Source organism: Schistocerca americana, chromosome 11, assembly GCF_021461395.2.
Source record: "Schistocerca americana isolate TAMUIC-IGC-003095 chromosome 11, iqSchAmer2.1, whole genome shotgun sequence".
NCBI lineage: Eukaryota > Metazoa > Arthropoda > Insecta > Orthoptera > Acrididae > Schistocerca > Schistocerca americana.
Window position 1 is genome coordinate 142,860,560 of NC_060129.1, and position 16,677 is coordinate 142,877,236.

General features: G+C 40.1%; 1 protein-coding gene across 2 annotated transcripts in view; it reads right to left on the reverse strand.

Moving 5' to 3' along the window:
• Window positions 1–16,677, reverse strand: part of LOC124553776 (exosome component 10) — a 191,931-nt gene that overhangs the window by 80,075 nt on the left and 95,179 nt on the right. For both annotated transcript variants that reach the window (XM_047127713.1, XM_047127712.1), the window contains exons 10-11: window positions 10,410–10,558; window positions 6,913–7,075 (exon numbers count right to left, since the gene is read on the reverse strand). In XM_047127713.1, the coding sequence (XP_046983669.1) occupies window positions 6,913–7,075; window positions 10,410–10,558 (312 nt within the window). The remainder of the gene's footprint in view (window positions 1–6,912; window positions 7,076–10,409; window positions 10,559–16,677) is intronic.

A 16,677-nucleotide genomic window follows, 5' to 3' on the forward strand; every position in this document is an offset into this window, starting at 1 on the left:
GATTTATGGAGTCCTACATTTTAGTGCAGGTTAGATCATCTTGTTAACTGCATTCTACCAAAACTGTTTAGCAGTATACAGAGGCTATACTGGTCTGATACAATTCTAACAGCTGCTGTGCTAGGCAAAACCCATGTACACATTATTAACACATGTAATTTTGCTAATATGGTAAGGAAAGTACACACAGAATGTAAATAGTTTAGTAGTAAAGGAGACCATTCAGAGAAAACTATCTGAAAGCTAGCAAAGTTTTAATTTCACAACAATAATGGAAATTCCGGGATGGAAAAAAATCAGGTAAGTAATAATGGGAAAGGCAACCACTCGCGCACAAGGGACTGTACCACATAAAAACATGCAACAGAGAACAATATTTACACTAGCTATTGAGCTCTTGTTCTTCTCCTACTCAAAGTATACACACACACACACACACACACACACACACATATATATATATATATATATATATATATATATATATATATATATATATATAGAGAGAGAGAGAGAGAGAGAGAGAGAGAGAGAGAACACACCTGCAATAGTGGCATCCCTCTGACTACTATTGTGGGAGTGTATGTTTGGATGTCTGGGTGGTCATGTGTGTATCTTCAGCAGGAAAAAGGCAAGAGCTCAAAAGCTAGTACAAATACTGTTTCTTGTCGTGTTACACAAGGCTCCCATATTTTCGACCCTCTGGCTCGATGTCAGCTTTTTCTGTTATACGTGCATATCAAAGTCAGACCGATCAGCTCAGAGTGGGACCGACGTCAGCCCAGTGCACTATGGAGGAAAGTGTAAATTCCTTGAAGGTGGCAATCTAAGCACAACTGTTTGGACCAAGTACATAATTTAAAAAGGTACTTTCAAGAAAGTGCACTCATTTACAACTGAAGAACACTGCTTAGGGAGCAGGTGGCATTAAACAGTCAGGATGCAGACTGACTGAGTACAGGATGGCAAACAATCAGAAGGATTAACATTGACAATTTTTCCGTCTTAAGCTTACTGAAAATAAAACTGTATTCATCACCGTATGCATTTTTGTTTGATTTACAGAGCGCAACTTCTGTGCTTATTCTGCAAATATAGATACATAATGTACAAAAATATATGGCTATGCTGTGAGAAATGCGTGCTTGAACATAAACTCAGATGCCAGCCAAGCCTGCATGTTGCACTGTCGTATTTGACCACGAACCACACCTGCACAATGTCTCCAATATGTTGCAAGTGTCAGTCATCGTGAGAACTGTGTTCTACATAGTTGTGAGTACGTTATGTCTCACTAGGGGTAAGATAGATACTGCCTACAGGAAAATTAAAGAGACCTTTGAAGAAAAGAGAACCACTTGTATGAACATCAAGAGCTCAGGTGGAAACCCAGTTCTAAGCAAAGAAGGGATGGCAGAAAGTTGGAAGGAGTATAAAGAGGGTCTATACAAGTGTGATGTACTTGAGGACAATATTATGGAAATGGAAGAGGATGTAGATGAAGATGAAATGGGAGATACGATACTGCGTGAAGATTTTGACAGAGCACTGAAAGACCTGAGTCGAAACAAGGCCCCAGGAGTAGACAACATTCCATTAGAACTACTGACGGCCTTGGGAGAGCCAATCCTGACAAAACTCTTACCATCTGGTGAGCAAGATGTATGAGACAAGCGAAATACCCTCAGAATAATAATTCCAATCCCAAAGAAAGCAGGTGTTGACAGATGTGAAAATTACCGAACTATCAGCTGCAAAATACTAACACGAATTATTTACAGACGAATGGATAAACTGGTAGAAGCCGACCTCGTGGAAGATCAGTTTGGATTCCATAGAAATGTTGGAACACGTGAGGCAATACTGACCCTACGACTTATCTTAGAAGAAAGATTAAGGAAAGGCAAACCTACGTTTCTAGCGTTTGTACACTTAGAGAAAGCTTTTGACAATGTTGACTGGAATACTCTCTTTCAAATTCTGAAGGTGGCAGGGGTAAAATACAGGGAGCGAAAGGCTATTTACAATTTGTACAGAAACCAGATGGCATTTATAAGAATCGAGGGACATGAAAGGGAAGCAGTGGTTGGGAAGGGAATGAGACAGGGATGTAGCCTCTCCCCGATGCTATTCAATCTGTATATTGAGCAAGCAGTAAAGGAAACAAAAGAAAAATTTGGAGTAGGTATTAAAATCCATGGAGAAGAAATAAAAACTTTGAGGATTGCCGATGAAATTGTAATTCTGTCAGAGACAGCAAAGGACTTGGAAGAGCAGTTGAACGGAATGGACAGTGTCTTGAAAGGAGGATGTAAGATGTTTTGGTTTTAAGGCGCAAGAGGATGTAAGATGAACATCAACAAAAGCAAAACGAGGATAATGGAATGTAGTCGAATTAACTCGGGTGATGCTGAGGGAATTAGATTAGGAAATGAGACACTTAAAGTTGTAAAGGAGTTTTGCTATTTGGGGAGCAAAATAACTGATGACGGTCAAAGTAGAGAGGATATAAAATGTAGACTGGCAATGGCAAGGAAATCGTTTCTGAAGAAGAGATATTTGTTAACATCGAGTATAGATTTAAGTGTCAGGAAGTCGTTTCTGAAAGTATTTGTATGGAGTGTGGCCATGTATGGAAGTGAAACATGGACGATAACCAGTTTGGACAAGAAGAGAATAGAAGCTTTCGAAATGTGGTGCTACAGAAGAATGCAGAAGATTAGATGGGTAGATCACATAACTAATGAGGAGGTATTGAATAGAATAGGGGAGAAGAGGAGTTTGTGGCACAACTTGACAAGAAGAAGGGACCGGTTGGTAGGACACGTTCTGAGGCATCAAGGGATCACAAATTTAGCATTGGAGGGCAGTGTGGAGGGTAAAAATTGTAGAGGGAGACCAAGAGATGAATACACTAAGCAGATTCAGAAGGATGTAGGTTGCAGTAAGTACTGGGAGATGAAGAAGCTTGCACAGGATAGAGTAGCATGGAGAGCTGCATCAAACCAGTCTCAGGACTGAAGACCACAACAACAACAACATGTGTGTGCTAAGTGAATTCAAATGTGGGCAAATTGTTAGTGCTTGTACGATGGGTGCCTCCGTAATCAAGGTAGCTTACGTGTCTGATGTTCCAAGAGGCACCGTACCAAGGATTTATAGTGCACTTAGGAAAAGCACAGAAACATCAAATCTAAGTCACAAAGTACACAAAAGAGTGTGCACGTCGAGTGACTGTGACAGAAGGTCACTGAAGAGGACTGTGACAAAAATTATGAGGACAACAGATAGCAAAGTTACTGCAGAACTGAATGTCACACTTGCAAACTCTGACAGTAACAAAACGGCATGAAGAAACCACTTTCTCAGAAATCTTGGTGCTGAAGCCATAATACCTGAACTGCGGAGCAATGGATGAAAGTCGTTTGGGTGGATCAGTCCTGTTCCACACTGCTTCCAATGTCTGGCGAGTTTACAACTGGCGCACACTGTCCCACGCCTATGATGCAGACTGCCTGCTGCAAAGAGTGAAACATAGCAGGGCGTTTGGTGATGATTCGGGCAGACATATCGTGGTATGCCGTGGGTTCCGCAGTTACTCTGCAAAGGTCGCATTACTGCCAAGTATCATGTGACCATTTTGGCTGATCAGGTCCATTCCATGGTACAATGTTTGTTCCCCAATGGTGGTGCTGTGTTCCAACATGACAGGGCCGCTGTCGTCCAGGAGTGGTTGCGTGGACATGATGATAAGTTGTCTCTGTCGGTGCATCACGGACATGGGACATTGGCTGCTTACATAATTGTCAGTGCCAATGAAATTCACCAACAGCAGTTTTTATTTTATTTTGAAGGCTACCAGTTTCAGAATTTCATTATGCTATCTTCAGGTTCCATATGCATCTCTCCAAATAAACAAACATGTCTTTCTTTTCCATCAGTCTTCTGACTGGTTTGATGTGGCCCACCACGAATTCCTCTCTTGTGCTAACTTCTTCATCTCATAGTAGCACTTGCGACCTACGTCCTCAATTATTTGCTGGATGCATTCCAATCTCTGTCTTCCTCTACAGTTTTTGCCCTCTACAGTTCCCTCTAGTACCACGGAAGCCATTCCCTCATGTCTTAACAGATGTCCTATCATCCTGTCCCTTCTCCTTATCAGTGTTTTCCACATGTTCTTTTCCTCTCAGATTCTGCACAGACCCTCCTCATTCCGTACCTTATCAGTCCACCTAAGTTTCAACATTCATCTGTAGCACCACATCTCAAATGCTTTGATTCTCTTCTATTCTGGTTTTCCCACTGTCCATGTTTCACTACCATACAAAGCTGTACTCCAGACGTACATTTCATATATAGCCATAAATCACTGGATGTACTGAATTCAATCATTACAGTAGTGCTTCATTCGAAGAGTTGATGGCAGTTTGCTGTCTATTTCACAGACAAGGGTGCTTGATCATTGTCCATCTCCATCATCATTACCTGGACTTGCTACTAATTTGCAAGAAGAATGGTATAAGATGCCCTTAAAAGCAATACAGGACTTTTCTTTATCTACTAAGATGACAGGAATCTGTTATGAATGCCAACAGTTTTCTTACACCGTATTAGGCACAGTAATGTGTTATGTTTCTATATTTTTGTCCCCCCCCTTCCCCATCTCTCTTTACAATTTGGTACCAATTGTGCGTCTGATATTTCCAGAATGACCAGAGAAACTGCTTTATACACAAAAGTGAGAAGTATCTGGTGAAACATACTCCCTATTTGCAGTACGCTTAACACTTTCTGGAGAAAGGAAAATTTTTCTTTATGCTGTAATGCTCATAGGTGACCTTTTAATGATTTTAGATCCAAAATGTATACAAAAATATGTACCCATTTTCAAAATATACTCTGTACACTTTGCTTCTTTTTATGGACTAAAATAACTAATTTTGAAATATTCACTGTTCTAACAAATAAACTGATCATTCTATAACTACCATGCAATATAACAATAATAATACTGAATTATACAGTGGAATATGACTAGCCAACCATTTCTGTGTATTCTGGTGGTCAAAAGCTACTATGCACAGCTACACTGACTTGTTGATATTTTTATAGTGAAACCCAACATTTGGCAGCAGATGTACATTATACAGAGATTACCGTATTTACTCGAATCTAAGCCGCACTTTTTTCCGGTTTTTGTAATCCAAAAAACCACCTGCGTCTTAGAATCAAGTGCAAAGTAAGCGGAAATTCTGAAGAATGTTGGTAGGTGCCACCACAACTAACTTCAGCCATCAAATAATGTAGCACTACACAGGCATGCTTTGCAGGCACAAATATAAATACTGGCGCCAAAACCTCTGCGTCAGTAAATAAATTTTTAAAGGTGGAAGAAGAGCTTTTTTCTCTGCCCCAAGTTTCGATGACTGCATTTTCATACGTTATCCAACGAAGTAAATACAAATTCCGTATTGTTCATCTTCAAATGTAGCAGCATTTCAATGGTCCGACTGGCAAGACTGTTTCGGATGTTTGTCAATATGGCCAACTCTACGTTCTGAATTTTTTCCTACCTGTGAGAAGAGATGGTTGCTAATAGGAACTTTTATGAATTGTGAATCACATGCAGTAGTCTCTTCACCATAAGAATAATATGAATATAAACATTTTGCCATGTATTCTTTCATGTTTGCTGCTATCTCATTTAAATTCTGTCTGCCTAATAAACTACGAAACTAGTGTGAGACAACAGCAAACGTGGAAGAATATACATATCATGTCATGTTTATATTCATATTATTCTTATGCCTAATAGTGATACAGTCAGAAATGAAGCACAGCAATTAACTAGATTTTTAAATCTAAGATGGCTCTAATCTCTGTGCAGAATGTAATGTACAAAAGAGGCGTCTGCAAAGATTTTCAAACGGAGAAAAACTTTAGCTAAACTCTCATTCAGAACATCTTCTATCATACGCAGTCTATTATTTGGTTCTTGTTGATCATTATCAAAGAAAGCAGCAGTGTAAGTAACAACAAATAGCAGGCTCTTGCCATTGTTTCGCTAATGAGACAATTCCTCTCTCTCTCTCTCTCTCTCTCTCTCTCTCTCTCTCTCTTTTTTTTTTTTTTTTTTATCGTAAGCGGCGGTAGCGCGCACAAAAGCAAGCCATGCCGCAAGCGAGGGCAAGTCGTAAACACACATTGTCAGAATGCGACAAAACAGGCATGACACAGTACAATAATGCATTTTCAGCTTAGAGTAACGTAAACACCTATAACAAAGAAAACCGAACTTATCAGATCAAAGAAAAATAAGCAATCGATTCAAACCAGACGAAGCATGTGAAAAAGGAAGGGTACCCGTATAAATACGGATGGAGCGTCTGACGCATAGCAATGGCTACCTGGTAAAGCTTAACTGCTAAGCTTACGACTCGAACCAAACTACTGTAGCTGTATCGTCATTCATTCGACCTAAATTGTGTCTCATATTACAGTGGACCAACGTTGTTTCGATTTGGAGGTCCGGCCCTAAACTTTTCTCTCCCCTTGAATTCCGAGTCTCAAATTGCAGGTGCGGCTTAGATTCGGGAAATTTTTTTTCCCTTGATTTCGAGTCTCATTTTTCAGGTGCGGCTTAGATTCGAGTAAAAACGGTGAACATTAATAAACGTGTACATGAGGTCTGGCGAAAAACATTTCAGTTCCAACTAAGAGAAAGTAAAATTTAATGTACACAATTGTAGCCAGTGGGCCGCAAAGGGTTAAGATGGAAAACCAATACGAATCAATTGTAGCAACTGCTGTGGCAGATTGTCCTACATGCAAACATTTAAATACAAAAAAAACTGACATCTATAACGAGCCAAAAATAAAGACAATTCATCCTCCAGTCCAGAAACTCACCCGGACGAGGGGCTGGTCTCGTGCTTTGAGGACGATCTGGTGGAGGGCGTTAAGATGCTGGCGGACCAGCGGCGGGATGGGGTTGCAGCAGGCGAGGATGCCCTGCATCTCGCGTGGCAGCACCTCCGAGATCTGCAGCAGCATGTGGTTCGGCAGCACGTACCTGTTGACACACACACACACACACACGTCACACTGACACTACAATAGCAGCGGCTCAGAGTACAGTCAGCAGTGATGAGGAACTGTGTATTGATGACCACGCAAAACAATGTGCACCTAACATAACCACTTACATGAGGGAAGATTGGAAAGTAACACATGATAATTTTGCTGCCAAAAAGTTTAATAGGAACTAAAAAACAAATGAACTTAAACCTCTTACCTACTTTTCCACACAGCCACCCACGTTCTCAACACATTTCTCCCATCACGATGACAATTTCAGTATGCACTGTCCATAGAAGTTCGTTTAGTTAAGAGTATAGCCATCTGCAGACTGCCGATTTCACTTCCGCATCTGTCGCAAATCACTGGCCGGCCACAAATTTCTACATGACGCTGAAATGATGAATGTCTGATGGTGCAAGGTCCAGATTGTACGGTGGATGCCGGAGCACCTCCCTCCCAAATCTGGCGATTTTTCTTGTGAGCAGGAGCAGCAACGTGGGGACGAGGATTGTCACGAAGAAGTTTGACACCGTCAGCATTAATGTTGAGGAGTTTGTCACAAAGGGCACAACATAACTTAAAGTTGTATTGTAGGGTTTGGCATTCACAATGCTCCCATGTTCAGCAGAGACCACCAATAACACACCGTGCATATCCCAGAACACTGTCTCAGTCATTTTCCTAGCAGACTGACTCACTCTCAATATTTTTTTGTACTGGGGAACCAGCAGGTTTCCACTTCACAGTGGCCTGCTCGATTTCGGGCATCTAGTGGTATGCCCATGATTCATCACCAGTGCTGACTGCTTTCAGAAAGTCATGCCCTTCTGTGGTGTAATGTGTTAAGTGATCTGAGCTGGCCCTTGTGGTTGTCTTTCAGGTACTTTGGCTCCCAATGAGCACTAACTTTATGAAATTTCACCATATCACGATTAATATCATACACCTCACCATAGGAAATGTTGAACTGCTGTGATAAGGTTCGCAGTTGTACACACCAGTCGTTCAAGATTGCTGCCTCAATGGCTCTGGCATTCTGTGGGTTTGGAGCTGTTACTGACCACCCAGAGTGTGGCAAATCACTAAGTTTCATACAGCCCTCTGGGAAGAATGCACACTGCCTTCAGGCACTGCTATGGTCTATACAGTAGTCCCCATACACACCACACATAATCTTGTGTATTTCATCCAGTTTATCCTCTTTGGTTCACAAATATCAAACTACACTTTGCTGCTCTTCACAAGCTGATGACAGTAACAACATGCTCACCATGTCTGTTTCGTAGTTCAGGCAGCTTCTGCCAGAGCTGCACATGAAGACAGAATACTCTCTGCAGTGCGGAACTTCAAACTATATTGTCGTGAAATTTCAACATACCAGCTGCAATACCAGGGTAAAAAAAATTAACGTGCATTACTTTCCGATCCTGCCTCATAACACAGTAAGCTCAAACCTTTGCATCTGTTATCCTTAAACTCCTGGTAATAATAAGATTCTTTCCTAACTTAATTCATTTATCCCACAGTGAGACAATATGATCAATGCCTTCATGGAAAAATGTGCACAGTTGCCAGTGTAAACATGATTGTACTAGGTGTGCACCTCTTCGTCCAAACAAATTGACCACCATGAATGTCTTTCTTCGGGACTCCAAAAATGTGGAAATCATATGGGGAGATATCAAGACTGTATGGAGGATGTGTAAGGGCTTGCCAGCAAAACTTCTGCAGCATAGTTGAGACGGCATTCCAGGGTAATGCCCAACCCCGTGTTGGAAAGGTGGTTTCGAGTTCACTGCAGAAATTTTGTTGAAAAGCCCTTATACACACTCCATACAATTTCAATCTCACCCAAGATGATTTCCAGTTTTCAGAGCCCTGAAAAGACATTTCTGGCCACCAATTTGCTTCAGATGAAGAGCTGCACACCTGGGTACATTCATGGTTTTCCATGAAAGCATCTTCTTTCACAGTAGAATAAACGTATTAACAGTTATGCTCATTATTTTTGAAAACAGTTTACTTGTTTTTTCCCATCTGTCTCATTTTCATTTGGCTGTGCCTTATAAAATACACTCAAATATTTCCAAATATTGTTCGCACTATATTTCCTGCTAATGGAATGTTCCTATGACAATTTCTGATCTACTGGTTGTAATATTATAATCAGTTTTACTGAAAACTTTATTAATTAAAACTAATGAGTAACTGAACCTATTACAATGATTATGAATGAGCTAATCTGTCTTACTGGACACACTGACACCTCCTAGTAGAAATTTAACAATCCAGGTCTTACAATAATGTTCTAATTTTCCTATGTCTAACTTAAAAGGTAACTGGTAGTAACATTTGGAAACACACACAACTCCTGTGGTCATTTATGCCACTGTGCTTATTAGATTCCAACTTCTAACACTACACTTTCAGTGTTCTAATTTTCCTGTCTGAATGACATCCTCCATTAATTAATTAAGCCATTAATTAACAATTTGCCAAAATTATTATAAATGATTATAAGTGTACATATGGCTTGGGGAATTGACAGTATAAGCATACTAAATAGTTCTGTCATCTTCTTCACTTTGTTAATTACCTATCCACTTTGTGAACTAATTTATCACTCAAACATAGAACTCAGTCCAATTAGTCACATCTAACCTCACAGTTTTTCAAGCCACTATGTAGTTTCCGAAATACTAAAATATTCATATGCCAGGCATTGTATGGCCAAACCCACCCCAAAGTCATCACTCTGTGTGGGGCAGGCACATTAGCCAGAAATATGTAATGAGTCTGTGATAGGCCATACTCTGAAAGCATATGAGCAACACCCATGTGAAAGTCCCACGTGAGCTAGCACACAACTGACAAATGTTTAAGTCTGCCGCTAGCATTTTCTTCCAATTTTTGCGTGATACCCTAATGAGAAGATGGGCAGGAGGGGATGGAAGGGGCTGCCAAGGGATTTAGGATGTGTATGCAACTCTCATACATATTTAACAATTGTGGAGTATTGCCAGGATCACTAGTAAAATTATGGCTGTCAGTATTTATTTTCTTCAAGTCTTTGTCCAGCCGCAGCCCCACTCCATTTACACAAGGCGGAACTACAGGATCAATTTTTGTAGGTGACAGCCACATAGCCCTTTGTCATTATTGATTTTGCATTTTAATACAATATTATAGAATATTTTACCAAATTTACAGTAACTTAAAAGGATGTGCAGTAATAATGTGAGTGAACGTGAAAGAGATCAGGAGAGGTCAAGTGCAATATTTTAGCAGTCATTATTTTTGACGTTTTAACCACTCGCTGCACTCACCCGATGCTCTCATCCTCCTGGCGCGCCATCTTGTCCCTCCAGCGGAAGAGCTCACGCAGCGCGTACTGCTGTCGGTTGTCCAGCAGCTTCTTGTGGCGCTGGAACAGCTCCATGTGGCTGTGCTCCGTCACCACCGGCTTCTCGTACCGCTGCAAAGTGTACGGCACAGTATAATTATTAACAAATCTACAACATATTTAAAGGATGTGCGCTATAGATTCCTACATATTGTACAGATTTTAATGCTTTGTATTATTTTTCTCCTTTATCAAGTCAGTAGTCTAGTAATCACATATTTGGCACACTTACCAAAAGCTTCTCCTACAGCCTCCTCTAGTGACAGCACCCTACGATGACAGATAGTACCACTGGATAAGCTTAGAAAATGGCCAACACTGTCTTATTTATAAGGCAGAAATTAGTAATAAAATTCCTTCCTGTACAATGTGAAACACACAATCGCATTCGTGAAAGGCTGAAGAAAGTGTACAAAAGGGTGCACGACTCTGTCGTCCAGTAATGGGTTCATCACCGTAGAAAAGCTGGAGCGTAAACATTGTCAGTCGTTGCGACATGGAGTGGCTAGTCAGCGACTGCAATGACTTCACACGACATTCAGGGTATCGACCAAATTGTTCGCGATGACTGCTCGGTAACTGCAGACTAACTGTGTTGGCAGGTTTTTGTCAGTAAAGATAGTGTGGTGACCACAACAGAAAACATGGGCTACTACTAGACTTGTGAACACTGGGTACCTAAAACATAGCCCGAACACAGCACAAAGGCAAGGAAAACATCTGCAGTGAATCTGTAGCAGGGCTTCAGTATGGATGGGAGGTGTTTTTGGCGAAAACTGTGGCTGGAGATGACACTCGGTTCATTTTTTTCAACACAAGTCTGATGGTCAGCTGACAGAATTGCACTGCCAGACACAGCGACAAGGAAAAAAACTTTTAAACACTGCATTCTGTTAGGAAAGTTACAGCAACAATCTTTTGGGATACAGAGGGTGTGATTCTGGTTCTTTTTTTGGAGAAATGGTACACAACAAATTCTACCAGATATGTGAAATCCTCAAGAAGTCAAAAGCACTTCTTCAGTAAGTCCACCCATCAAAAGTTGAGGCACATGTTCTTTTCTTGCATGACAATGCAAGACTACACAGCAGTCACTTCCCTGCTGAAGTCTCGCCCCATCGGCCATACAGCCTCAAACTTGCAATGCTAGTCTTCTGTCTCTGTGGCCCACTAAAAGCAGCTTGTCGGGGGTGTCACTTCAAAGACGCAGACACTGTGAAAAAGTCAGTGCACCAGTGGCCGAAGAAGCAGGACTGTGACATTTCATCAGTCAATTCTGCATTGCACAGGCATGTCCAGATACTTTGATCAGATAGTGTAGCTCCTTGTTCTGGGAGGAGAGAGTGACAGGTTGGGGAAGATTAGAAAGGAAAGTACAGTCAGTCAGACCACAGGATGAGACGGACCTACCTGTAGAGATACTAGGGAAAGGAAGGGAGACCCCATGGAAAATGGAAAAATGTAGTAGAGGAGGATATGCATTGAAATTTGAAAGAAAATTTATACAAGGAGACTTGAGTATGAGTTTGTAAAATAAAGCCTCATGAGCTCTAAAGAACTCTGTCGGAAATGTCACAATCATTTTTACTTACAAGTTTCAGCTCTTGTTGGTTCCAGACCAGGGCCCTTAACTCAAACTGATAACATTTATTGTTCTCTGTCATCCCTGAAAGTTTGTATCATCATCATCATCATGGGATCGCCTGTGTGTGTGTGTGTGTGTGTGTGTGTGTGTGTGTGTGTGTGTGTGTGTGTGTACAGGGTGATTCACGAAGATATGCAAATATTTTAATATGTTATTCTACAAGTGTAACTAAAGAAAAAAGTTCATATAAACATAAGTCTGCGAATGTTTAGTCACGGAGTTACGGCTAGTAAAAGATTTTTCCTGAAATTTAATAACTTTGCTAATATGAAGCCATCGCAAAACTGTACGAGGTTAAAGTAAAGCACAATTTCCATTAATTTTGTTGTTAGTGATCTGCTGAATCTAATAAAACATGTCCCAGACATGTATCTGCAGTAGTTTCCCAGAACATCCAGAGAAGCAACGATGTAATTTCGTAAAATTTTTAGTTTATTATCTACTTGGCCCGATTTGTTTTTTAAGTTCCAGACAATTGCACAAAGTTTTCAACAGAAGTTGTAGAGAACTTAATTTTGGAAAAATGATGGTAATAATGTTAACTGAAACTGTATGAATGTGTCAGATAATCTGCTTTTATTAATACCACAGCACATGAGAATTCATGTTAAACCAGAAAAAACAAAGCTCAGTGTTAAGGAAGTTGTACAGTGTACGTACAATTTCACAATCCATTTATAATAAATGTTCAAAAATGTCTCCACCGAGTTCAATGCATTTAGCTGCACGTGTATGAACAGATTTTGTTGCTCGTTTCAATTTCAAAAGGTTGCTCTTAATTTCGTCTATTGCATTCACAATGCGAGAAAGTAATGCCTCTTTGCTTCTCTGGATGTTCCGGAAAACTACTGCAGATTCACGTCTGAGACATGTTTTATTAGATTCACCAGATGGCTTCATACTAGCGAAATTGCTACATTTCAGGCAAAATCTTTTATTAGCCGTAACATCGTAACCAAACATTTCCGGACCTATGTTTATATAAACTTTTTTTCTTTAGTTTTACTTGTAGAATAACATATTAAAATATTCGTAACAATATGAGAGAAGGAAAGTTGCTACTCACCATATAGTGCAGATGCTGAGTCGCGATAGGCACAATAAAAAGATCACACAATTAAAGCTTTCGGCCATTAAGGCCCTTGTCAGCAGTAGACACACACACACACACACACACACACACACACACACACACACGTGTGTGCAAGATGTGTGTGTGTGTGTGTGTGTGTGTGTGTGTGTACTGCTGACAAAGGCCTTAATGGCCGAAATCTTTGATTGTGTGAATCTTTTTATTGTGCCTATCGCGACTCATCATCTCCGCTATATGGTGAGTAGAAACTTTCTTTCTCTCGTATTGTTACATTCCATCCTGATTTTCCATTGTTTGATATTAAAATATTTGCATATCTTCGTGAATCACCCTGTATATGCGAGTTCTTTTGAGTTCATGAGGCTATATTTTGTAAGCTCGTACCCAAGCCTCTCAGTCATTACATAATTTTTCTTTCAAATTTCAATCCATATCCTCCTCTACCACACTTTTCCATTTTGCACGGAGTCTCCCTACCTTTCCCTACTATCACTACAGGTAAGTTGGTCTCATCCAGTGGTCTGACTGACTGGACTTTCCTTTCTAATCTTCCCTAACCCAGCACTCTCTCCTCCCTGAACAAGGAACTACACTACCGGATCAAAGTATTGGGACATGCCCACGCAATGCAGAATTGACCGATAAGATGTCACAAGAGGCAGACCCACCCATATAAAAGGAGGTGGGGAGTACTGTGTTGTGAGGAAAGAAGCAGTAGGCAGAAAGTATCGGCCACGAGAGGGCCGGCATTGGATGTCACGTGAGTAACAAATCTGTCAGTGACATTTCAAAGCTTCTGAAACTGGCCTAGTTGACTGCTGGTGATGTCACTGTGACGTTGGAATGGGAAGGACACAACCGCAGCTAAATCGACACCAAGCAGATAACTGCAGAGGGTGGCTGTAGAAAAAATGCTTAAAATCAGCAAAAAGAATCACTCGTGAATTCCAAAGTGCTGCTAGCAGTTAAGCCAGAACAATGAGGCATAGGGAATTAAAGAGACTGGGGGTACAATGATCGAGCCGCTCCTCGTAAGCCACGATTTCTGTAGTCGGTTCTAAGCGGTGCCTGAGGTTAAGTAACGTGCGATGCCACTGGACAGTGGATGACTGCAAATGAGTGGTTTTGAAAGATGAATCACAATATACCCTGCGGCAATTCGATGGAAGGGTTTGAGTTTGGCAAATGCATGGAGAATGTTACCTGCCATCATGTGTGTCGCCAAAGTAAGTAGCCTGAAGCGAAACAAGTGCTGTATCGTATGTGAGATACAGAGGCGAGCGAGTGTGCCGGGTCTTACCCCAGTTCACTGTTAGTAGTGCCACGTCACATTAACACGTCTGCATGTAACGCACAAGTATTGCACCATAATTAAGTATAAAACTAAAGTCAAAATTTTATATTCGAACTTTGTCAACATATATTTTATTGTAATTATGCTTTAAATATCAAGTCTTAAGGTAATTAAATAAACAATATTTTCGTAAAAATACAGTTTTAAGAAAAAAATAAGTGGCACTAAATAATGAAGATAGAAAGCCAGAATTTGGTCAGAATGTGCCAATGGAGGTCATAAATAAGTTGTCCAAGTTTCAAAGTAAAAGAATGAAAATTACAACCGGAATCCACATTTTTAAGAAAAATTGAAGGCGCTAAATATTAAACGTAGAAACATAAAAATTTGTTTTATGCTAGAGTTCAATTTAAAAATACAGTTTTTGAGTAATTTAATGAAAATCAAATTTTTAACTAAAATATACCCATTTGTAGTAGATTAAGTACCTGTAATTTTAATGATAGAAAATTTTGGTTACAGCAGACAATAAAACCTACCAAATAATAGAGCTATAACAAATTTTAGAATTGTAGTATTAATAACACATAATAGGAGATCTATTAAAGCTATAGTCCAAGAGGTAACAATCTACCATTAGTTCCACTATAAAAATTCTAGAAGGCAAAGTTTATAATCAAGCAAGCTGAAACTTTTTCTGTGTTTTCAACCAACTTACCTGAATATATGTAAAAATTAAGATGATTCTAAATTAATTCATAACATTTGTCTGCTTGTGTGTGTGTATGTGCGGATGGATAGGTGTGTGTGTGCGCGAGTGTATTCCTGTCCTTTTTTCCCCCTAAGGTAAGTCTTTCCGCTCCCGGGATTGGAATGACTCCTTACCCTCTCCTTTCAAACCCCCATTCTTTCGTCTTTCCCTCTCCTTCCCTCTTTCCTGATGAAGCATCTGTTGGTTGCGAAAGATTGAATTTTGTGTGTATGTTTGTGTTTCTTTGTGTATCTATCAACCTGCCAGCACTTTCGTTTGGTAAGTCTCATCATCTTTGTTTTTAGATATATTTTTCCCACGTCGAATGTTTCCATCTCTTTTATTATATATATATATATATATATAAATCATGACTTTCACCTGCAATCATAACAGGAGGCAGTAATTTCTTACATCCTGGAAGACATCTTATATACAGGGTGTTTATAAATGAATACTTGGGTTTTAACACTTTATAATATTTGTTATATTAAACTTATAGCTATAAATGATATGTCAAATGAAAGAGCAACTCAGTTTTACCAAGAACCTTATAAATGTTCAATGTGAGCACCATTTGTCACACGGCACACATAAAATCTATAGCCGAGTTGTTGCCTAACGTTGATAAGTGTGCCTTCAGTAATTATAGCAACAGCTGCTTCAGTCCGGTTTCTTAATTCAGGGAGGTCTGCTGGTAGCGGAGGCACGGACACGTGATTCTTGATGAAGCCCCAAAGGGAAAAATCGCACGGTGCTAGGTCGGGTGAACGTGGAGGTCGTGCAAAGCAAGCCCTGTCATTGGGACCCTTGCGGCCTATCCAGTGCTTGGGTACAGTGAAGTTTAACCAATCGCTTACTTCGCTACGCCAAACACAACTGTCTGAGTTGCTCCTTCATTTGACATATCATTTATAGCTGTAAGTTTAATGTAATAAATATTATAAAGCGTTAAAACCCCGATATTCATTTATAAACACCCTGCATATGTACACACACACACACACACACACACACACACACACACACAAATCGTCAAGATTTAATGGATGGACTGTATGATCGGCAACCACAGAAAGGTAGAGGTATGTCAGCGTAACTTAATAATGACTTTAATCTGGACAATTGACTTTTTGTTAAGCATCAAGTTGCTGCAAAATACCGTTCATGTAACTTCAGTATCGGTACATTGCATTGCATTTTTCTTATGTTGCGAGGAAGACTGTTCATGGAATCAAATTTAGTTTCTACAAGAATTCATGCTTTAAATCCAGTACTTCAAGTAGTAATTATCCCTCATTACATAAATTTCATTCCGGTTCATACTCTGTTTTAGCTATTGTGCTACCTCCCAGCACGGTTATTCCAAAATCGACTAACAGAACTAACACAAGTCCCAACCTGAACA